General features: G+C 36.7%; 6 protein-coding genes across 11 annotated transcripts in view; 3 read left to right on the forward strand and 3 right to left on the reverse strand.

Moving 5' to 3' along the window:
• The first annotated feature begins 1084 nt into the window (after window positions 1-1084).
• Window positions 1085-3220, forward strand: LOC112452491 (spermatogenesis-defective protein 39 homolog). Its single transcript, XM_025012733.1, has 9 exons — window positions 1085-1340; window positions 1409-1547; window positions 1639-1844; window positions 1939-2075; window positions 2155-2182; window positions 2248-2392; window positions 2462-2706; window positions 2776-2952; window positions 3034-3220. The coding sequence occupies exons 1-9, from the start codon at window positions 1269-1271 to the stop codon at window positions 3157-3159; spliced, it is 1275 nt and encodes a 424-aa protein (XP_024868501.1). The 5' UTR covers window positions 1085-1268; the 3' UTR covers window positions 3160-3220.
• A 988-nt stretch (window positions 3221-4208) lies between these two features.
• Window positions 4209-9447, forward strand: LOC112452490 (heparan-sulfate 6-O-sulfotransferase 2). Its single transcript, XM_025012732.1, has 4 exons — window positions 4209-5053; window positions 6153-6556; window positions 6997-7176; window positions 8231-9447. The coding sequence occupies exons 1-4, from the start codon at window positions 4537-4539 to the stop codon at window positions 8546-8548; spliced, it is 1419 nt and encodes a 472-aa protein (XP_024868500.1). The 5' UTR covers window positions 4209-4536; the 3' UTR covers window positions 8549-9447.
• Window positions 9448-12029: 2582 nt separating this feature from the next.
• On the reverse strand, window positions 12030-13907 carry LOC112452474 (SPRY domain-containing protein 7). Of its 2 annotated transcripts, none has more exons than XM_025012705.1 (5): window positions 13693-13907; window positions 13328-13583; window positions 12640-12923; window positions 12459-12564; window positions 12030-12372 (listed from the first exon to the last, which is right to left on the reverse strand). In XM_025012705.1, exons 2-5 carry the CDS (start codon window positions 13428-13430, stop codon window positions 12275-12277), a joined length of 591 nt encoding a protein of 196 aa, XP_024868473.1. In that variant the 5' UTR covers window positions 13431-13583; window positions 13693-13907; the 3' UTR covers window positions 12030-12274. The 2 variants fall into 2 exon arrangements, with proteins under 2 accessions (XP_024868473.1, XP_024868472.1); XM_025012704.1 differs by having other exon boundaries at window positions 13328-13636.
• Window positions 13908-14195: 288 nt separating this feature from the next.
• LOC112452476 (60S ribosomal protein L35a) lies at window positions 14196-15647 on the reverse strand. Of its 2 annotated transcripts, none has more exons than XM_025012707.1 (4): window positions 15602-15647; window positions 14860-15096; window positions 14469-14627; window positions 14196-14274 (listed from the first exon to the last, which is right to left on the reverse strand). In XM_025012707.1, the coding sequence occupies exons 2-4, from the start codon at window positions 15091-15093 to the stop codon at window positions 14251-14253; spliced, it is 417 nt and encodes a 138-aa protein (XP_024868475.1). In that variant the 5' UTR covers window positions 15094-15096; window positions 15602-15647; the 3' UTR covers window positions 14196-14250. The 2 variants fall into 2 exon arrangements, with proteins under 2 accessions (XP_024868475.1, XP_024868474.1); XM_025012706.1 differs by having other exon boundaries at window positions 15550-15628.
• A 914-nt stretch (window positions 15648-16561) lies between these two features.
• Window positions 16562-21584, forward strand: LOC112452445 (importin-9). 3 transcript variants are annotated; one of them, XM_025012647.1, is made up of 12 exons: window positions 16564-17572; window positions 17681-17914; window positions 18003-18372; window positions 18445-18692; window positions 18770-19031; window positions 19116-19429; window positions 19522-19741; window positions 19837-20108; window positions 20204-20612; window positions 20882-21030; window positions 21146-21224; window positions 21315-21584. In XM_025012647.1, the coding sequence occupies exons 1-12, from the start codon at window positions 17237-17239 to the stop codon at window positions 21518-21520; spliced, it is 3099 nt and encodes a 1032-aa protein (XP_024868415.1). In that variant the 5' UTR covers window positions 16564-17236; the 3' UTR covers window positions 21521-21584. The 3 variants fall into 3 exon arrangements, with proteins under 3 accessions (XP_024868418.1, XP_024868415.1, XP_024868417.1); XM_025012649.1 differs by having other exon boundaries at window positions 17237-17572; window positions 18006-18372; window positions 21315-21520; XM_025012650.1 differs by lacking the exons at window positions 21146-21224; window positions 21315-21584 and having other exon boundaries at window positions 16562-17572; window positions 20857-21018.
• Window positions 21585-21693: 109 nt separating this feature from the next.
• Window positions 21694-23876, reverse strand: part of LOC112452446 (PDZ domain-containing protein 4-like) — a 185348-nt gene continuing 183165 nt past the window's right edge. For both annotated transcript variants that reach the window (XM_025012652.1, XM_025012651.1), the window contains exon 7: window positions 21694-23587. In XM_025012652.1, coding sequence (XP_024868420.1) covers window positions 23255-23587 — 333 coding nt within the window. In that variant the 3' untranslated portion in view covers window positions 21694-23254. The remainder of the gene's footprint in view (window positions 23588-23876) is intronic.

The following is a 23876-nucleotide window of genomic DNA, read 5'->3' on the forward strand; positions in this document are numbered from 1 at the left end:
GCCAGCGGGAGACCCCTCATGCCGCGTCGCGTTTACCGGTCTTCTGAAGGAACGCCGCCAGCGGGAGACCCATCATGCCACGCGCCGCGCTTAAATAAATTAAGTCGGTCGTTTAGGAAATCGCGTCCGCGTCGCGTTTATCGGTCTTCTGAGGAAACGCCGCCAGCGGGAGACCCATCATGCCACGCGCCGCGCTTACATATATATATATATATATATATATATATATATATATATATATATAAATTAATTAAGTCAGGGCATTTAGGAAGTCGCGGTGTTAGGGTCGCTCGTGGTGGTTTAGTCGGTAGGCTATGGGCGCGCGACGCCACGCTGAGGGAGGCTTAGGGGATTTCGGTCCTCTGAAGCGCCCCTCGTAACGGTGGTACGCGTGCGCGTAGAATCCGGCACTCTCCCTCCCTTCCTCAGGGCGGGGGAGTCTTTCGAAGATTTCCACCACGTTAAAAAAAAAAAAAAGAAAAAGGTAGAGAATAATTTTTAATTCCTTTTAGCAATTACATTTCTATTAAGCGAGAAAGGTCAAGAAACATTTCGACTATTTTGCAACAACGTCGTAAAATTAATGCAATATAGCCGAAATGGCTTCTTAATTATAACTTACATCACTATGGTTTTTACCCCTTATATATATATGGATCTTTGATCGCGTATAAAGCTGGGTCTAATCAACCAAATCTTCAAAAGTTATATATGAAATAGAGGTAGAAAAGACTGAGAAATATAATAAAATTAGAAATAGATCGATATCTTCAAATTTGCGGAAGTAGAGTAAACACGGACATCAAATCTGCACATACACATATATACGTACGGACATGCGATTTTAATGCAATAATACTTCGACATTTTAGAACACTCTGAACATATTAACTTCCGCAAATTTGGAGATATCTATCTATTTCTAATTTTATTATATTTTTCAGTCTTTTCTACCCCTATTTCATATATAATTCTTTTAAATTCGGTTGATTAGACTTAGCTTTATATGCGGTCAAAATTGTTCCTATATTATAGGAACTCTATGCAACATAGCAACACACGAAAAAGGCCGGGATGGCCTCTCTCAGGTTTCTCTCTGGTTTAGGTTGGTCTAGCGTAGGTATATGTCATCCGAATGAAAACAATTATCGACGTCTTTTATTGGCGTCATGAGAAACGTCAGAAAAATATTTTGCTTCGTCCATTGTCAATTAAGGTCTAGGTTAGTGAATGTAGTTCAAAGTTAGATAGATATCCCGAAATGTGAGATGAATACCGCAAAAGACGAGGATGATTTCTGGTACAGCAGCGAGACGCGGTCGTTCTGCTTCGAGAGCGAGGTTATGATTGCTACGAATTGTAAATAGCGAGTTCTACGGGCGGCAAATATCTGAGAATCAAATTACAGGTGGATCAATTAAGGAGCGACAAACTGTGGACAGGAATTCTCAATGCGTCGAGTTCCGAAAGTGGCCTTCAGTCTACCGCTGATTTTCAAACTACGAAACCACTGCTTTCAATTATATCTGACAGGACGCTTTCACGCAGTATGCCAAGAATATAAATATATATCTTGAGAATCTTCCGATATCCAATGATATAACTTTAAAATGTGAAATCTTTTCGAATATCTTGTAGTTTTAGACGCAGATAACAAACCGGAGAAAGCTCATCCAAAAGCAGAGATTAAACATCCAGAACTGGCTGTTGTCCAGCCAGATATCACCTTGAGACAGATATTGCTCGGTCAATCATATTCGTTAGAACGATACAAGTCTCTCGCTAGCAAAACTGCCCTATTAGACGCTGCTATCTTAAACGGAGATGGAAATGCTATTTTGATAGTACGAACTTACTTATATATAGATAAGATCCAATGTATTAGCTGTCAAGCTAATGAAAATTATGGATCTTGTTGACGTTTGATTAATATTGCAGATAATTTTATTTCTTACGAAAACTTTAAAACGATCATTAGTGCAAAGACTATTAACAGAGAGGCCAGATGCGGTAAACGTGTATATACATTATCTGTTTATAAGGCTACATTCAAGTGAAATAACTGATATTTTGACGTATGTGATTTTTGTATATAATTTGTATATAATTAATGATTTATTTTTTGTATCTCTTTCATGCTTGATATTTTTACAGGATGCTGGGCCATTCCTCAACTGCTGCTGTAAGTGTTACTGCGGATGTCACGCGATTTAAGTCGCAAATTTCATTTGCTATGGTTGATTACAGATGAAGAACCTGCATATTATTATAAAAAACACAAAAGATCCAAATAGGCTAATGCAAAAACTTCAAAATTGTTACAAGGCACTTTTTACCATGTTACCTGACTGCAAAGAAACTACGTTTCTGGAGTCTTATATTAAGTTGCTGGGTACGTTTATAATTTCCCTTGTGCCACTGTAAAAAAAAAAATATATTTATTTATATCGTAAATCGTTAGAATGGCAAATGGCGATCAAACAGAAAAAGAACGATGAGGAACTCCCATTGAATTCCTCTGTCCTGGAGTCTCTGCGTTATGCGTGCAAACATCATTGCAATACGCCGAAAGATTTTGTCACGATGTCACCTACAGTGCTCTCTCGAGACCATGACATTTCTCCTAGACTGTATCAGAAAGTCGCTTTACAAGTTAAAGCCGCCTGCGGTGGGTGGGACGATATCGATCGTTTACTCTTAACAAAGGTAGCGTGTTTTATTTTGTAAGGATTAATCCTATCCCAGCAGGATTATGTTGTATCAATCATGTTTTAGGGATTACTTGGTAACACAAAATTACAAACGCAGTTGTATACAGAGGATATTTTGAAAGTATTGTATAAATACAACGCGCCACATGCCGTTCTCGAAAAGTATCTGAAGTTCATCGACAATCTAGAGAAGCGATTGGAATTGGCAAAAAAACTATCTTGCCATACAATAGTAATTGATGTATGTAGATATTTTTTTATTAAAAATTGTTATTAAGGAAATAATCATATAGCATAGAGTTATGCATTTACACATTTCTAGATATTTGTGCAACAAGGGGATCGTGCAATACTGATGGATTACAAAGCGAAATTACAGCCTCAATCGGAAGGATATTTTTATGCCGAGAGCGCTTTGCGTTTACCACATATTAAGTGGAAGAGTTAAGCTTATTGCATTTATAAAAAATTGTAAAATTTACATTTGTAAAGAATTATATATATTCGAATTGCATTAAATATATTGTTCTATTTTTAATTGTAAAATATATTAAATATAAAAGAGTTTCGCACAGAACTTCTTAAAATTTGCATATTTTATAAAATACTGTTTTTTTTTTTTTTTTCTTAGAAAATTAATATTGGAAATGCCTCTTTTTTAGAACGCAATCGTTGCAAAAAATGAGCACTTGTAAATTTAGGGTCATAACATGGGGGAAAAAACATAAACGATAAGATTTTTAAAGCCGCGAGTTATTTTAAAATGGTAGCACTCACATGATGTAAGAAGACAGGTGTAGCAAGTCCAAGGATGCGCAGTAGTCATTTTCTTTGATCAATCAGAAACTGGTCCGAGATGCGAGAAGGCACAATACGTTCTTACACTTTCTTTTGTATTATAAATTAGACATCACTATAACTTTAGAACGGTATTCACGGTATATACAAGTCCAATCTTAAATGTTAAATTATAGAAAGGTTCACCTAAAGACGCTGCAAGGGCTGTTTTATCACTATAGCACCTTATGATAAACTCAAGACGATTTTAAATATATACGATAGTGTCAGGAAAATTGTTCTTACAGTTTGCAATACAAGTTAAATCATTTCTGTATACTTCCTCATTAATAATGTTTTTCAATTCCTCATTCGCCGTATTCAATCTTCCTTTACTACTTATTAATCAATGTAGAAATTGTTCTTTTATTATCAATTTATTATGTATTACATATTTTTATTAATTTATGAGTTTTCGTATTATATTTACAAATTTTTTAATTTTGTTTGCATCACGGACCTTGACTAATGCTACATTTGAATGTGGCGCAATGTTCCAGACCAAAATTTGATTGGCTGTCGTATTCTTCGGCCGCCATTATGCGCAATGAGACTATACTCGACTGTGATTGGCCGATTCGCTTGCTGCTCAAGCTTGTATGAAGCGCGATAGTTCTTTTCCGATGTAGTTTGGAACGCGATCGATATCAAGTGTAAACATTTCTTCTGGTTATTCATTCCCCTCTACATGCCGTCCAGATAGTGGCTGTATCCTTTGGCGGATTAAATTTGTCAATCCGGTCAATCCTCCGTCGGACGGTTTGGAGCGAATTTTTGTTTGTTTCTGTCATGGCTGACGCGCTCGATGCGAGCGTATTTACAGCCGGATCGTGTCAGTGTGCAGTGGTCAGCGGTGATACGCGGTAGTGCGTCGTCGTCACATAGGTATGTGTCGTCGTCCCACGACTCCCACGTCGAGGGCTGGTGAGCAGTAAAGCTGCGTGTGCCTAGCAGTGCCTAGCAGCGCGAGACATGGGTGGCGATAATAATGGGCAGACGAGCGGGTGCCGATGCGGAGATAGACGCTTCTACTAGCGAGCTCGAGGTGCTCGTCGCGTCGGAGGGGCAGGAGGACGAGGAGGAAGGAGAAGAGAATATATGCGACGGGAGGTTCGCGACGACGAGGATGGAGTCGCGGCACCCGCGCAGGAACCGTCTGCGTAGCGTCGTCGGGGTATGCCTGTTCCTCGCGCTGACCGGGATCGTCTACCTAGGCTACTTCTGTCCGGATCACGTGTGCGCCCTGACAAACCGCGAGATCAAGGAGTCTATCAGGCTGTCCGAGAGCTTGTCCGTCGCCGCCGGGCCACCCGCCGTCGGCTCCGCCGCGCTGTCTTCCGTGTCCATCGAGCTCGACAGGAACGGCCTGCTCTCGGTGCATCCCGCCTTCAAGCTGCAGAGCATCCAGGGTAGTCTGGGCTACGACGATGTCTTTGCCAACGACACTTTTCAGTTTGATATCAACGCTCACGACGTCATGGTCTTCCTCCACATACAAAAGACAGGCAAGTACACGAAGAGAGTGTTTCTCGCCTTGTGTTTATTGTCTGCAGGCATAAGAAACAGAAAATCTTCCTCTTTCTAATTGTTATTGTTAGGCCTATTTTTATTTTAGCTCAACTTCTTGTACAGTTCATATTTCCTTTTTTTCTTTTCACGTTGAAGAAAAAAGAGAAAAGATAAACTGTACGTATGAAGTTCAGCTATAACACAAACAGGCCTATTATTTCTTGGAGTTTTGGAAAATTTAGTAACACCAATTATATATAACTGTCTCATTGAAATTGTAACACGTGCAAAATTTTAATTTTTATTAGAAGAGAAAAAATATTTCTCGTTTAGTAAAAGATTTTTCTATTTTATAACTTACTTTTTATTTCATACTTTATTTGCTTGTGAATTATAATAAGATCTGTTAGAAATTATTTAGGAATTATTTCTTATTTAGATTACAGTAAGATTTATATTTTCAATTGTATTAGCCTTTTTTACAAAATGTTTATAACATGCAGTATATTGTTCAGAACCAAAAATATACATATTGCTATTGCTTAAACATTACATAATATTTTAGCATAAAAATTGATATAAAATAAATATAAAATCTGCAAGAATAGAAACGTTCAATTATCTCTTTTTGTACAATTTCTTTATATGTATATACTTAAGTAGAAATAAAGCGATAAAGCAATGTCACTTCCCCTTGGCCATTGTATATTTGAATTATTCATCAGGCATGTTCAAACCCCCAGGCCCTATCTTAGAAAGAAAGAATAATTCAAGCACGCAGAGGTATTTGGTATGCTGCATACTCATATCCTCTGCACCTTTGTTCTCTTTGTATTCAAAAAATTTCCTTTATTAAAATGCATCTTATCGCAGTTTATGTTTGCTATAGGTTTTATTTTTACAAAGTCAATAAAAAATTACACGACATTACTATATATAATAAAAATTGTTGATTGACAAATATTTTCAATTCCAATCTGAATGTATTAACGTACATAAACATATCTTCTATTAATTTATATATTAGAATTCATTTTAATAAAATAAAAAATACCTGTTGCAATATATCTAACGTAATCCTTATTTTGTTTAAAGGTGGCACGCTATTTGGTAAACATCTGGTGCGAGATCTAGAGTTGCAGAGACCGTGTTCATGTCAACGACGACGCAAGCGTTGCTTCTGTTTCCGTCCAAATCGTAACGAAAATTGGTTATTCTCGCGATATTCCACCGGCTGGAAGTGTGGACTACACGCGGACTGGACCGAATTGACGAATTGTGTAGATACGGAGCTCAATAAAATCGAAGGGGAAGGCATTAAACGCCGTTACTTCTATGTAACTATCATAAGAGATCCCGTTGCGAGGTATCTCTCCGAGTTCAGGCATGTGCAGAGAGGTGCTACATGGAGAGGTGCTCGTCACTGGTGTGGAGGTACTCAAGCAAATATACCCCAGTGTTACGATGGCCCGAATTGGAAAGGCGTTAGCTTGGAAGAGGTAATAATTTCTCTCGCGTTATATTCATTTTGACCTGATATTGACTTTTCTTATTAATGTGAATTATAACAGCTTATCAATATAATACTACGTTTACGCGAGCGTTACTTCTTTAGTAACTTACGGTAATTCACTCGTTTACGCGGAGTAAATTATCGTAAGTTACTACAGAAGTAACGCGTAAACGTAGTATAAGTCATTTTATATCTACAACGACATTAAGATAAAAATTGGGTCTAATCATAAAAGCACTCGTGTTTATTTCACACGGCTACTTCCTGTTAGATAACTTTGCCGTGCCCTCTTCTATAATAAACGCATTGTGACTTGTTATCAACATGAGGAAAGAAAACAGATTAATTTGAATAGATAAAAGATGAAGAATAGAACTATTGATACAGTTTAGGAAACTAATAAATGAGATTGCTATATCTGTGCAGTTTATGGAATGTCCTTACAATTTGGCGAGAAACCGTCAAACTAGAATGCTGGCAGATCTATCGATAGTTGGCTGTTATAACTCCACTCTCAGCAAAACTGATCGAGACCGTTTAATGTTGGCCAGTGCTAAACACAACTTACAATTCATGCCTTTCTTCATGCTGACTGAATACCAAAAGGTATGCGACAAATTTAAATAATATACACGCAATTAATTTTTATTATTATCGTCATTATTACCGTTACTAGAAATTTATCGCGCCTATTATAATTTTTTGCTACATTCGTACAGTGTTCGTCATGAAAAAACATCTTTTTATCGATTGCGCAAAATTATTACAGTGTAAAATATGAGATATATAGCTGCTCCTACGCAGAATAATATAGAAAGCAGTTTAGCAACTACAAATTTAGCAGACTGATAAATATTGATCTCTTTACAAATATTGTAAGCTATATAAAGTTGTTATTCTTATACGTCACGTTCGCAGCTTGACTGCTTAAGAATAGACGTTTTAACGTAAATATTTATGAGAGTTCCCCTTCCAATAACATCTGGGAGCAATAAGCTTATTCCATAAACTATGGGCCATTGCTGTCCTTAAAATCTTGCTTTTTATCATGACTGTTCTATGTTAAATACATTCAACAAATGTTAAGAAAAGTTTGCTTCTTTATAATTAATTCTATATTATATTTTATATAATATCATATTATGCTTAAAAAGTAACATTTTTAAATAAAGTGACGCTGTTTGCTTCAGGAGCATCTTTTTTTATTTGGATAATGTATTTTTTTTTATATACGTCATGTAAGTTTTTTTGTAGTATCACGTATCTATCATAGATATCTTTTTTTGATTTTATGACTTGTTATTATCGGCAAGTTGAAGTTGATAGCCTTGATCTCTTGTTCATAGACTTAATAACGAGAAACATTCACTTGCATAATAATACAGTAATTTATGTCAGAATATTCAAGTCACTATTATTAACGATACTATTACAGGTTTTTAAATCAATACTTGTATTAAAAGAATTTATATAATGTATAATATAAAATAAATTTTATTTATTATATTTAAAATTATATTTAATAAAATATTTATAAATATAAAAAAATAAACTAGTGATAGTTATAGAATTATGAAAATATCACAAAATTGATAATTAATTATATCTCTCATATTTTATTTCATATGTATATTAATGATAAACTTAATTCACATGTCAGGTGGGGCAGTACACTTTCGAGGAAACATTTAAAATGCGATTTGCGGTTGCGTTTGAGCAGCATAATGCTACACTTAGTGGAGCTACCATGGCAACCCTCAGCGCAGAACAATTGGATGCTGTACGTAAACTCAACAGCCTGGACCTAGAACTCTACGAATTCGCAAAGAATCTCGCTTTTCAAAGATTTAAACGGCTTAGAGATCGTGATCCACATTTTGTACAACGATTCCAACACCTTGGTGAATTGCCATCAAGGCAAAGTGCCACAGAATTTAATTGGGATTCTGTTATTGAAGATACTACGGATAACGAATAATGTGTGAGTACATTATTAAGCAATCCTCTCGACGCTTTGCATTCGATACCAAGCATTACTGTGGATCTGAGCGTCTTAGGGAAGTGCCCTTGAAACAGAATACACTTTATGTATAAATCACCATTTATCTCCGTAAAATTTACCAAAAGCACAGAAATGTACTTGGATAAGACCAAAGAGAAGTTCAAGAACCTTAATGTGATGAACCTGACAGTATCCTGACAACAGTTAAATGCATAAAAATTATTGTGTAATAATTGATTTCCTCTATTCTAAGATCATTGGGACCGAGCATTCTCTCTGTTCAGTGATTTCCTCTCAATATCCACTTTTATTTTAATGACAGATACACTGAATGAGACTCGTTGCGTACTCGGTCTTTTGTTCGCTTTCTAATTCGGTCGTTTAGTCACATGAAAAATGTGGATATTAAGACAGCAGTACAAGAGAAGAATTCTAGTTCACAGGACAATAGGACAATTTGACTTGGAATAGAAGAAAATCTCGAATAAAGAAAGTCAATCTTAATAGTCGCAAAAATTGTCTATCATGAAATACTCGTAAATTTTATAAAGGTTCTTCCATATATAAGTAACATATCTTTGCTTATAATTATACAGATAGTCGTGAAGTTGCTAATTATTTACATTTATGACTTATCTGCAAATTATTGCCATATGCGCCAAATGTTTTTTCCTACATTAATTTGTACATACATCTTTATGCCGGTTTATTAATTTATATATTTTTTTGTATGAGCTCTATACAGATATTTGTTTTTATTCCATCTGTTTCAATTCATATAAACAGTGTTATAACACGCTGTTATATAATATAATGTTGATACAATTAAACTCATATGTATTACATAATTACAATTTAACTCTCACTATATTATATACAAGGGGTAATTTTTTTACGGTCAAAAAAATAAGAAAAATAATATATTTTAGCGAAAATGAGAATGTCATTAATTTTTGTCGTTTTATATTTTTATTTATAAATTGTATCTTTTATCATTACTTATAAAATCTTGTTTCTGAATTCCTAAAAATATTTTTAATGCAAAATTTCTATTCCATCTCTAATAGAAACTCGGATACATTTTTTGTATATAAATTAATCTAAATCGAAGATAATAAGTAAAATTTACTCTTAAACATGACATATAATATTATTAGGCTCAAATAAAAAACAAGACTTCTCATTTTGTAAAAAAAAAAAAAAAATTACAGGAAGATCACAGCTTGGAACATAATGTTAAATAATTGGGATATTAATAATTTTTTTTATATTTGTTATATTGAATTTACGATGTATTGATCTAGATACAAACATATACAACAAACACTGCTAATTATTGCACAAATATTCTATCTATATTACTAAAGCAATCATGTTTTGGTTAAAAGATAAAGAGGACGTGCGAGATCGCAATTTATGATTTATACATTATCATCTAAAAATAATCAAGTAACAGGGGCAATAACAATTTTCCAATGTTTGATATATTTTAGGCATATACGATTTTTTATATCATTGGCACGTTTTTGTAACTAAAGATACGTAGCTATCAAATTATACTTTTGTAAATATATCTGAAAGTATATATTTTTTAATCAAATTATTTGCAACATAATTGAAACAAGTTCACATTAGCTTTATGGAAAAGTTTTGTATTGTTCAAGTGATGAAATATGCTAACTATGGTAAACCATATGTTAATCGTATACGTATGTTTCCGATGGAAATATCTGAAAATGGAAAAAAGAATATATCCATTTTCGATCGTTGCTTTGCACATTGCTCGAGAGTGAGCGTTAACGGCCCTATATTCAGTTAATTTGTATAATGTAGAATTGTAGAATGCTACACTGTTCATTAATTATAATATTACTTTGCTCTAAAAAGTGTTCAACATTCAGATGATTACATCATATATTATATATATCGGAGAAGTTCTTACATATATTTCATAAAATTATTTAAATCGTTTTATCGCAGGCCTACATAGTTTAATTAAACGACAGTATAATGCATTAGATGATCATTATTTATATATTAAAATTAGTCATGCTACTTTAACATGATTAAGTACTGAAACTCTATATGCAATGAAAGTGCAATAAGGCGACTGCGATGGGTTACCATTATAAATATTTCATATCATCCAGTCATAAAATAAATATAATACAGCTGTTAGAGTTATGTAGCTAATAATTAGTTAATAATAGATCACAAAGGCTCTCTTGAGGAGATGTAATGACGGTCTTTCGAATGAATACAATACATATGTATCTAGTAAGTTATCTAGGAAACTGAGTGCCATAAAAATCCTCTATTTAAAAGAAATTAACCGCTAAAAATAAATAGTTATGTTACATTCAATATAAGAATAGAGACTTCAATATTATGGCAAATAATATATTATAATTTAAAAATTACATTGTTTCAATCGAATGACCTCTATATATATATAGCATAAGTACATAATGTTAAGCGTGTGACATTATTGATATTAATAATTGTTTAGAACTAATATTAAGGACCAAAGATTTGATATGTTTCAGCAAGTATTGAGAAAGCTTGCAGCACAAACAATTGTAAGAAACTTTTTATATGTATACATCGTTAGATAAAAAAAAAGCTCATTATATCAACGATAAGCGCCAATAGTTATTTTAACGTTTGTCCATTTAGTTATCATTTTCATATCATAATTGAGGGCGTTTATCTGACTGTGATCGATTCTTAATATCAGATAAAGGAAACGATCTATTGAAAATACCTATTTGATTATATAGCGTGCGGCTCATTTTAGAATGCAGAATTTTGCGTTTTAAAATTTTGTAAGTTGGACGTATATGCATGATCTCAGTACACATGTATTTGAAAAAATCTATTTATTTGTGTACACAACAATTGAATCGTTCAAACGTTTGTACGACTGATGATGTGTAAAAAGAGACGCAAGTTTTCGATATGTTAGGAAGGTTGAAACATTAGCTTTAATGTTTAATACAATACTTGTAGCGAGAGAAAGGAACTATGAAAAGAGATAGCTAACGAGATGCCATGACACTAGCCTAATAAAGCGAACAATAGGCCTAAAGCCGTCGGTACCTTATTTAAGCCAGTGTATATACCATACCATTAGTCACTTAAGATTCAATAAATCATTATGTATACAATCATTATGCATACATATACAAACATATACATATATATATTATATATTACACAAATTGTACACACATATTTATGATTACATCTATTATTATACAATTATACAAACAAAGGTATGTATAGTTATTGTAAGATAGACATCGGATTGGAATAGAACTAAATCCAACTCATTCGAACGATTAACGTTGTAAACCTTTTAATTTTAATAAATCTAAAGAATTCTCTTTCAGTTAGTTATGTAAAATCTACTTATTTTACGAATCTTCGTTCTGTAGAGAATAGATCGAAAAATAGATTCTCACATCATTAGGTGTCGTTTATTCCACGCTTTTCGATTAAATATATTATCATAACTGTAACTGTTGTGACAAACGTTTATGACACTGCTTTTTAATACTATACTGTCATAGCTCCCTGTTTGTATCATTAATTCTTAACTTAACGTTTAACTTGGCTCAATGTTTAACGAAACTCGAAGTGGACGAGGAATGTCAATTTTGACAATACAATGAGCATTTTGCTTTTGTTCATATCACTTTGCTAGAGCAACGATTGTTCCAGCATTATTTTCTCGAAACCCGCTGGCGGTGTATGGATAAAGTTTTCTGGAATTAAGTCCAGGATGGCTCCATCATCCACTGAAAGTTAAAACAATACAGATTATACGTAAAAGTCGATTGTCACACATGACACGTTACTTATTATTCACTAGAACAATAAACACCGTATAACACTGGATAAATCAGTCCCTTTACACCTAAAAAAATTCGAGCATTCATAGATTCTCCGTTCAAATAAAAATTCAACTCTATATGATCGTAGGATACTCCCTGAAAAGATTTTAGATTATTCAAACAAGATCGCAATAAAAATCTTAAAAACAAAAAAAAACAGCATATACATACAATGACATCCCCTTCCTGTATAGGATTTTGAAAGATTAACTTGTGACGTTCTTGTTCGTTGTGCCTTATGATACCATCGGAATTGAATGCCCAGCTTTCCGAGTCCTTTCCTCCTACTGCGACATTGAGATCTGTGTCTCTCTTGGCTAGTCCAATGCCCCATATACCGCCCTGCTGTATCTTCACTTCAAAATAACTTTTACTTTGAACAAGAGGGGCGTTTGCCAAGGCACCACCGCTTCCACATATTCTTAGACCATTTTTCACTATCACTACCTCACTTCCTGCATAAAACAGTGCCGGAATTGCAAATTACATTTTTCTGTCAAAACATCTTTGTACAAATTGAATAAATTATGTAAAAAATATTTCAGATTCACAAGTAGATTTAGAGACAAGTGTCTAAAAGACATGCTATGTTATCAGACGTCATATAGACAACTTCTGGAGCGTTTGTCGTCATAGAATGTTACTGTTGTAATGTATCAACTTCTATCTTTAACATAAAATCTAACATGTATTCAGAAACCGATTGTTGAACATCGGAATATAAATATAGTGGCTTTATAGAAACAGCAAAACCTTTAATTGCAGAAATTAATTGAAAGACTTTACAGAGATTATTTCGAAAAGGACAAATCTCGATGCTTAATTGCTTATCGCGCACGGTGACACTGGTGACAGTTACCCATGTGAGTCGTGTCTAAAGCGATGGGGTGTCGTTCCCGTTTCGGTGTTTGAGTTGCGGCAAAGCCAAGGCCGTCGAAGCAGTTTCTCAGACAGCAGAACATTGTTCGCGATCGTCGGGGTTTCACGTTTGCTGACGTTTAAGAGATAAATACAGATTCGTTTAGAAACGTAGCGAATACAACATCGTGAGCCGTGAGAGAACTGGAGAAACTTTTCTTCCTTCCCTCCTCCTATTTCCTTTTACCACCCTATTCCTTTTTGGGACGATACAATTTTTCTGTTATACGCCGAGATGCACGAAATCCATCTGTAAACAGTCAAGTACCACGACTGACGCAAATCCGAGACTCTATTCAAACCTACGCATAGGCCGCATGAAAATGGCTTCCTCTCCGAGAGATCATAATCAGCGTGAATGATCTCGGCGGGCTTTTGTCGCGTGATTTTTCATTGTTCTGCAACCCTTCTTTGCTTTTTTGCAGCGAAAATGCTTTTTTCAAGACGTCCCGAAGCTCCTCGGCTTGAGGCAATTCGCGTTTTGAGGTTAGATCAGATTTGGTCAGGTTAGGTTAGGTTCCGTAACATAAATGGCGATAAACTAATTAAGATAATGCGCACGCACACACATTTAACGAGCGATTATGAAAAACAAAAAACTAACAAATTTCACTAAACTATTCAATTTTACCTCTTATTCATTTAAAAAGTTTGAACCAAAATAGCATAGTTCTCATAAGAAAAATATTTAGTGAAGTTTGTTCAGTCCTAATTTAGCAGTTTGATCCACATTTCACAGATCCAACACCAATGTTAAGATAAACGGGATAATTTTTCAATTAACGATATATTTTATATCCATAAAACAGTTAGATTTTAGTACCAAAATGGTAGATTTATTTGTTTATATTATACAAGACAAGTTTATATCCGACTGGGATACAGCATCTGTAACATAAAACAATCTGAATGAAACTCTGTGTATTCACATATGTATGATTAAAATTTCTTATAATGTATATGTATATTTACAGAACAGAACGCATAGAAAATTGTATAGTCAAGCTTGACAGGTAGTTCGTAATTGAGCGTAAATTCAATGAAACAAATATCTACATAAAATCGCAACGTAAATTTCTTACAATTCTGATGCGATGGCCCATAGCCTTGGCTGGTAGATTCCTCTTAAACTTAGCACGCACCGACCCACTCGCACCATGGGGACGAGTGACTTTGCCCCAGATGGCCCTAACTTTTGTTTTCTTCGTAGTCTTTCCAGGTACTGGCGTCTTGTTCTTAGCCTAGAATAATTTCATATAAGCGAGTTACTTATCAATTATGAATGATCTCAGCAAATAACTGTATATTTAAATCAATGATAAGCTGATAGTCCTATTGTAAATTTCATAAAGGTATCAGAATAAAACAAAGAAGTTTTGGCGATACAATTCCATAGTTCTTTTACATGTTTGTCAGCTAAATAAACTCGATTTGTTTTTCCTTCTTAGGCAATCTGTACCAAACAAGCCTTACTTTATATACATAGACGCATCGCTTTCCTACGTAGAAATCTGAGTCCTTCTTTGTGCCAGCTCCTTCGATTTTAAGCAGAGCAGTATGCTCGTGTTGATTGCGCAATCCACGTTTGTAACCGGTGAAAATTGCCTTCGCGTACAGACGCCCGTGTCTCTTGAAGGGCCTCTTTCTCAGCGGCGTTTCCTCCGGAGCGCCTTCTTTCGTCTTGGGCGCTTTCGCTTTGCTCGTCATTTTCTAATAACACAACGGCACAATGAAAGCATCAACGACGCATGAAGCATTCAAAAAAGGGGATGAAATAGGAAGAGAATGAGAAAAATAACTGTTCGCGGTTCACACATATGACGTCAAGTCACTTAACGAAGCACTTTGAGGTTATGTACGGCAGAAATAGTTAGACAAACATCAATAGTTGAAAAATTTGCGAAATTTCGCTACACGTGTACAACTAGGTATTCTTCTTTTAACGCAATGAATAAAGAACGTGTATATACGATTTACTGTATCGTGCACATGTTTCATTGTCACGTAGCGAACGCTAAACGCCACATGAGAGACGAGGCGGATTGCGAGAATCCGCTGAAATCGTTGATAATTAAGTAAAATATAACGAAGCGAATAGTCGTAAAGTAGCTTGACACAACATTATACAACGTGCTCTTGTTATTTATGCGAAAATTCAATTACATTTATTAAGTTTTTATTATTAAATATGGGAATTCGTCACCGCAAAACGTACCGGACACCACCATGAACTAAGAGAAACAGAAGACGTCAGTGCGTCCCTGCGTCCCTCTGTTGCGGGTTGCGGGCAAAACATGCAGGGCTGCGTTCGGAACGCAGCCCTGCGCCCCTGCTGAACGCGTCCATTGGGTCTGTTCGCGTTGCTTGCACTTTTTGCACTCAGCATTTTCGCTTTCTCTCTCTCCAACAGCCGAATATATATTTATCTCATTTCAAGTGCAAAAATGTTTGGGGATTTCAAGCAACGCGAACAAGCCTATTATTTCTTCTGGGCTGCGTTCAGAAACGTCACCCGGGTATACTCCCTTCTCCTTCTAACTCGCTGAGACTGGGACACTGAGAATTGAGAATTGATAATTGAGGATAATTGAATCAATTCCCAATTCCCAATTTTCAATTCCCAATTCTCAATTCCCAATTCTCAATTCCCAATTCCCAATTCTCAATTCCCAATTCCCAATTCCCAATTCCCAATTCCCAATTCCCAATTCCCAATTTAGACCCAGCATTATCGGTCGAACGCCGGACGCGGTGTGAATCCTCCATTATCGGTAGATGATGGGATAAGCGGTGAGCACACACTTCTGCACAACGCATAATGCGTAAGCATAAGATAATTGATTGGTCCATACACATGTGCATAAGGAAATAGACCAATCACTTTTCTTATGCTTAGGGTTGGTTTATAATAGCCGTAACCGTTGATTTAAGCCGTAATCTTCAAGAAATTGACCAATCACAGTCGAATGTGAGAAGAATAATCGACTGTGACTGGTCAATTTCTTAAAAATTACGGCTTAAATCAACGGTTACAGTTATTATAAACCAACCCTTACGCATTATGCGTTGTGCAATGTGCAGAAGTGTGTGCTCCCCGCTATAGACTTCAGCGTTTCCGGAATCCGGAATCTCGCATGGGGGATGGATAGGATAGCCGATAGCGCATCTCTTGCGGAACGCATGAACGATGATATAACCAATTTGTCTGAACCGGCTTTCAGAAAATTTTGAACGTTCATCCATGCACGATCGGTTAGCGAGTGCGGGGGTTATAAGACCCGTGCATACATACATATGTACATACGCTCGTTTACGTCGCGACGTTACTTGTATACATACGCGTTTGCGAGGATCGGCGTCGCACCCGTAACGTATCGATCTTCGAGATAACGGCGACCGACCGCGTGTAATACAAAACTCTACATAATTTGGTGACGACAGTTTGAGAGTCAAGACGAGAGGCCGTGATTAGCAGCCGTTTGCACTTCGCATATTTCCAAACGTCACGAATGTGGCGATGTAGCGACGAGTGTATCACGAAAATAGTTAATATCCATTTTACCTTCGTCATCTACGCGTCACTTGCTCATTTCATTCTGTTCTGTTTCCACTCGTTTATGCGGATGATGTAATATCCCACACGCGGACACATGGAGATGTCAGATGTTGTGTCAGCATGTGAAAAATAGGCGCATAAGCGAGACGGTTAATAACAGAATAGCGATCGCTCTGTAATTTTAAAGGAAACACTTTACGGATACGTAAATTGCCGGCACGTGAACATCTGACTTCCAAGGATCACTACTCGTCTCGCAGATGCTGGCCGGTAAGCCAGCTCTTATTTTATACAATGACCGCTAGTGACGTACAAGGCTCCTTGAAGGAAGCTCTGTATGAGACGTTAACTGGGATTTTGTCGCCGCATTACGAAACCCGTAAGGACGCGGAGCAGAGAATTCAAGCTCTAGAAGTCACGGAGGAGTTTGGTATACACCTAACGGAATTTGTCGTCGATCCCAACGGTCATTTGCCGATCAGGCAGTTAGCTTCCGTTTTGTTGAAGCAGTATGTCGAAACGCACTGGTGTTCGTTGGCTGAGAAGTTCCGTCCGCCGGAGCTTAACAATGCCGTTAAAGAGAGGATCAAGGAGTTACTTCCCTTGGGACTCCGAGAACCTATCAGCAAGGTACGTTCGTTGACGACGTCATTAATTTAACGGTATCGTGTAATCTAATCTGTATTGTTGCGTGCCAACGCAAAATATTTTACATATGAAAGATGTTGTCTACCTCAGGTACGAACCGCAGTGGCCTATGCAATATCCGGTATAGCACATTGGGATTGGCCTGAGAATTGGCCTGGACTGTTCGATGTTCTCGTCAGCTGTTTAAGGGAAGAGAGCGAGTGCGCGGTTCACGGAGCGATGAGAGTGCTAACAGAATTTAGCCGGGATCTGACGGATGCTCAGTTGCCTAATGTAGGACCTGTTATTCTTCAAGAGATGTACAGGATATTCCAAAGTGAAAATGTAAATTTAATTGAGGATCAAGATGTCTCCTACATATTTCCATACGATGCATTTTCTTGCCACGTTTCTAGTTTTGTGTTTCTTGCAGCAGTATTCGATTAGAACGCGCGGTCGTGCAATCGAGATTTTCATAACGATTACAACTTTGGTCGCTCATACGGGAGCGTACGAGAAGGGATTTATAGAGCAGTATCTACAGCCAATCATTCCTATGTTCTGTGAGAAGTTTGTCGAGTGCCTCAGAGTGCCTAATGGCCAAACTAGTGACTGTGGATTCAAAACAGATATTATTAAAGCTATAAACTGTCTTGTTACGAAATTGCCGAAATATATATCAGATCTTTTACCTCAAATGCTGCCACCCATATGGGAAACTTTGTGTCAAAGTGCAAAGACTTATCAAGAGATGACAGTCAACGCTGATGAAGATATCGACGATAAGGAAATTGATTCTGATGGTATGTTATTTGCGCATAATAAGAGTACGAAATATTATTTTTTTCCTACAATTATATACATATATTTTCTAGGCGAAATAATTAATTCCAACAGTCTGATTATTGCAATCTTCGAGTTTGTCCAAACTATCGTCGATCGTAAAAGGTTTATGAATCTGCTGGATAATATGCTACCAGAAATCATATATTATTTAATAGTATTTATGCAAATAACGGTCGATCAAATTCAGCAATGGACAACGAATCCGAATCAATTTGTCGAGGAAGACGAGTGCACCTTCGATTACAACGTCCGAATCTCGGCGCAAGAATTTTTAATGGTGAAATAATAAAAGGAATAATTGAAACGCGTCGCAATAAACATTTTCATGAAAATAATATTTTGTCATCTATATAGGTTCTTACCAGTAATTTTGAGGACAAAGCGGTGCATGCTCTTTGCGATGTAATTACGCGACATATTGAAGCAACAAAGGCGCTTCAAGTTAACGGCGATGGTAGCAACAGCAACGAAAGTTGGTGGAAATTACGAGAATCTTCTCTTTTGGCATTGAGTCTTTCTAAGAACATTGTTATTGAAAAACAGCAGGCTGGAGTATTGCAGTTCGATATTATTAGGTTTCTAGATACAGTTGTTTTGGGGATGTTAAATGATTCAGGTAATTAATCGGATACATATATGGTAACGATATCGTTTCTATTTTATGGATATGTTTAACAAATTGTTTCGTATATTATTTCAGAATCGCCTCCGTTACTTCTCGGCCGTTGTGTATGTCTCGGTGGACGATACGCTAAGATAATGCCACCAGAAGTGAGTTCCCGATTTCTAGAAGCGACAGTTAACGGTTTACAGGAGAATCAACCACCTTGTATACGCATCAGTGCCGTTAAGGCGATCTATTGGTTCAGCGAGGCATCCACTGGAAAGGATTCTATCATCAACATAATACGTTGTCACATGCCCAACATTTTTCAAGGATTGTTCAATCTAGTTAGTCAACCTAGCACAGACGTTTTGACCTTGGTCATGGAGACATTTCAAACGCTAATCTGGGTAATATTGACGCTCTCTTATCGCACATATTTTTATTGCAATGCATTTTTTTCTGTTATTTAATTTTATTTGGATCTTATTTGTGTTTATAGCAACATAAAGAATTTACAGCATCAGTGGAAAGCAAGATATGTCCTTTGACAATTGCAGTGTTTGTAAAGTTTCATAATGATCCGACGATCTTAGATATATGCCAGGATATATTTAAGGATTTGACGCAGAATCCAAGCTGCATCGAGCCGCTGCAAACTCGTATAATACCGACTCTAACGAGCATGATGGCGATAACTCCTATGAATAAATCGAAGGATGGTACGCTATTCTTTTTTTTCTTTTTCTTTTCTATGTCAAATTTAATCATCTTAGTCGGACCGTTATCAGTAGTAACCCCTTGTCCTTTTTATCAGAGGGATCTCGAGCTGTGGCGTTAGATGTGTTGAAAGTTCTGGTGCAGTATTCACCGACACCTTTAAGTAACGCTTTGGTGGAGACTGCTTTTCCGACTGCCTGTCACTGTATTCTTAATTCGGAAGACCACGCAACACTGCAGAACGGCGGGGAACTCATACGCACGTATTTATCGGTTGCAGCGCAACAGGTCATCGCACATCGAGATAACGAAGGACAAACCGGGTTACAATACATACTGCAGATAATCGCTCAACTCCTAAATCCGCAGGTGATATTACTGAAACCGCCGATTCGTTTAATTTAACGGAAAATTAAGTATTTTGGTTGGAAACTGATTATATGTGTATGTGTGGGTAATTTCAGTCGAGCGAATTCACTGCCACTTTTGTCGGACGTTTGGTCACGACGCTGATCAGAAACGTAGGGGACACTCTGGGTGAAAATCTCGACCTATTGCTGAAAGCAGTACTGAGCAAGATGCAGAGCGCGGAGACATTAATCGTGATGCAAAGCCTGCTAATGATCTACGCGCATCTTATAAATACGCAGTTTGACGCCGTGCTGAACTTTCTGTCGACCGTGCCTGGGCCCACGGGACAGAGCGCACTTGCGTTTGTATTATCTGAGTGGGTCAGCAGGCAGCACCTATTTCTCGGTAGATACGATCGCAAAGTTGGGACGATTGCATTGTGTAAGGTTCTAGAATACGGAGTCACTCACGGGGATAGTAGATTGGATGAGATCACAGTTAAGGGAGATATGATCATCTCAGGTTTGTCACGTTCTTAGACCGTTTTGATTAAAAGTTACGGTAATGAAACACGACGAAGTAAACTTTTTCGCTCGCGAATATAAAGTTATAAATAATTAATTTTATTATTATTCTAATGTTATGTATGAATAAATTCTACTAAAAAAATGTTACATACATTGATACTCTCACTGTGATGATTCGTTGCGCATAAGATTATTGCTACATTGCTCTACGAAAAACATTTGTGTGTTTCTCAAAATAGCAAGTTATAATTCGGGAATATATAGGAATCGAAGATGGTGTGAGGACCAGAAGCAAAGCTGAATCGCAGCCTTACGAATGGACTACGGTGCCTGTACTTGTAAAGATTTTTAAAGTAATAATCAACGAATTGTCGAACGATATCGAAGTCGTTAGCGCTAGCCAAGATACGGAAGTAAGTATCGGCCGCGCTTTCGCATTTTTACCTAAACTTTCATAATTTTTTACTTTATTTCATTAAAATAACATTTCAATTTTATTTAATCGAAAAACTCTGTCGTCAAATTTAGGTTTCTGACGACGAGGACGAAGAAGAAGAAGATGATGATGACTTGATAGATCCCGGAAATGAAAGTGCAAATATTTTACGTAAGTTTCATATAAACGACCTATATATATGTATATGAGTCGTGTAACGTTGCTAATAACAGAATGCTATTGAATGCGATTCTGTTATAGAATTTGGAGGTGCAGATGAAGATAATGATGACGAAGAGGACCCCGAGTTATTGCGGGACTCCATCTACCATTTGAACCTTGGCCAGTATCTGCGCGATTTCTTGTTAAACTTCTCCACTCATCATTGCTTCCGCATGTATATCCAACACCTGAATGTGCCAGAACTAAAAGTCTTGAATAACATAAATATCAATGCTCACATGTAATAGGAAAATTCAGATAATTGAAACAATTTTTGAATTTCATAATAAACGAACAGTCTTTTTTATACTCGATCGTTTTTACCTTTCATATTTTTCGATAGAATTTCATCTCGCTAATTGTTCTCTTGCATTTATCCTAGGTCACGACGCAAGTGTGTTAATTCGTTGCCGTGGCATATATTAATGCTATATTTTATTTGGGTCTTATTTACATTACACATGTTTAGAATCATTATGTCGCATCTACATACAAAAGACAGCATACGTATGCACGATCGCTTATGTGCTTAAAAATCCTAAATCATACAATATATTTTCTACAACGATATATTTTATATCTAATGTCGTTCCCAAAACATATCATACATCTTACGCGGTAAATTTTCGTCAGGAAGTATGCGATAATTGATCCATCGAGGCGTCACATTTGATTCACACTTTCTCCATATATGCGTGTACTTTAAAATATATAGAGTTACAGGGCAGTTATATATAGACATTGGCAGTACAGGATTCTAGTATTCGATTACTTTTTCTGGAAGAAAGGAACAAAAGGTAATAATCGACTCGATACATACACGAATCATATGCATGAGAATAAGACAATTTACACTTATACAGGATATCCCAGATTTCCTCAAGCATATCTTTTGCACATTTTCGCGTTTCTTCTATAAACGCTTTACAAAAACGGTGTAAAAATCACATACGATATAATTTGTAAACAGCAATGTTTTTGCACACGAAAAAGCAGCGATGCTTTCGTCATGAACAATATTGTTTTTTTTTCTTTTTAATTTAGAATACTGTTCGATGTCCACGAAAATAAATTCGCTATGGAATCGACGTTAAGGCGATGGTCCTCCGGATATACAGTGTCCTGCCGCGATCTCCGTCGTAATGCACAAAGCAAAATGGATATTGCTGCGTACCACGTTAATACTTATCGCTTATCATACATATCTACATACTTATAATCACCGATCTTTGCCCGTAGAATATTTTTCGTCCTGTATATAAAATCTATATATATGAATGTGTATCGTGCCGTAATTATTTACAAGATTTATTAGAGCGAACGTGCTGTGCAAACTTCACACACGTGTTTACATATAACAGCGACAATTCAAGCTTCTAGACGCTTTATTGCAGATTGGCGTGTCTTTTTATCATGGAATCACGAAATATTTGAACATTGTCCAATGTTATATTCGGCAAGAAGAAGACTAAAGACGGTCCATTTGTATTTTCGGTATCCTTGTGTAACCGTCTCAAAATTAAGTTATTCCGTACTCGGATACTTCGGATCAAACACCACGTGCACAAACTTGCCACATATAACGATAATTATTCTGCAATCATCAAATCAAGTTTATGCGCTTGTTCACGCATATGTGTATGTACATATACATATACATACGCACATATATCAAGCAAGCAGTTTCGTACGGACTATTCAGACGAACGCTAGATCTTTTATTAACTTTCGGAAGAATCCTTCCGACTTTACGACGTTGCCTTCGCGCGGGGCACATGTTTGCGGGCAAGAGGTTGGTATAAAAGATAATTTGAAAGTGTTACGCCGCGCAAAGGTTTCAGGCTTTCCCCGACGCAGTATAAAAGTCATTCGCGCGATAATCGTGGCCGTAAAATACCCTCGCGCTTATTTCGGGTTTCGATATCCGTGTAACGAACGGTCAGTTTGGCGAGCGTCAGGGATACGCAACGCGAGTTCGCTTACACCGTGGTAACCGACAGTAGACCCATTAATTTCCCCCCCGTGCCAGGTCCACCTGCACCCACCCTGTTTCCGTGAACCAACATTTCTTGCACAGTGGTGAAATCGTCCAGAGTCGTCTTTTTACGCGCCATCTTCTTGTGACTTAGCTCGACGATGTTTAACGGCTTCTTCGACACTTTGTCTTCCGTGTGCTCGCATATCAGCAGGTCGTTAGTCGGTTGCATCTGCTGCTGTTGCTGTTGCAGCAACAATTCCTGCTGACGTTGCTTGCGCTCGCGCGCGCGTTCCAGCTGTCGTTTACGCTCCTCTTTGCTCCAATAACGTCCGACCTCGAAAATAATAATATACAAATAAATGAATTAACTGGTCAACTTAGCGAAAGCAATCCAAAATCAGAACGGAAGTAATTTTTGATATACATGTACAATTATTATTCAGTTTTCAATTTTAATATCACGGTTAACGTTAATCGTATTCTTCAATTAATATTATACGATTTGTCTTTATCTCTCTCAAGCAAGATGCGATGATATCCCGTTAAAATTCAAAGAGATAAAAGTTGCTTTACTATCCTCTAAAATCTGGCTCGGGAAAAGACTCGATTCGTTCGTTATCAAT

The sequence above is a fragment of the Temnothorax curvispinosus genome, unplaced genomic scaffold, assembly GCF_003070985.1.
Source record: "Temnothorax curvispinosus isolate PA1 unplaced genomic scaffold, ASM307098v1 QBEX01003408.1, whole genome shotgun sequence".
NCBI lineage: Eukaryota > Metazoa > Arthropoda > Insecta > Hymenoptera > Formicidae > Temnothorax > Temnothorax curvispinosus.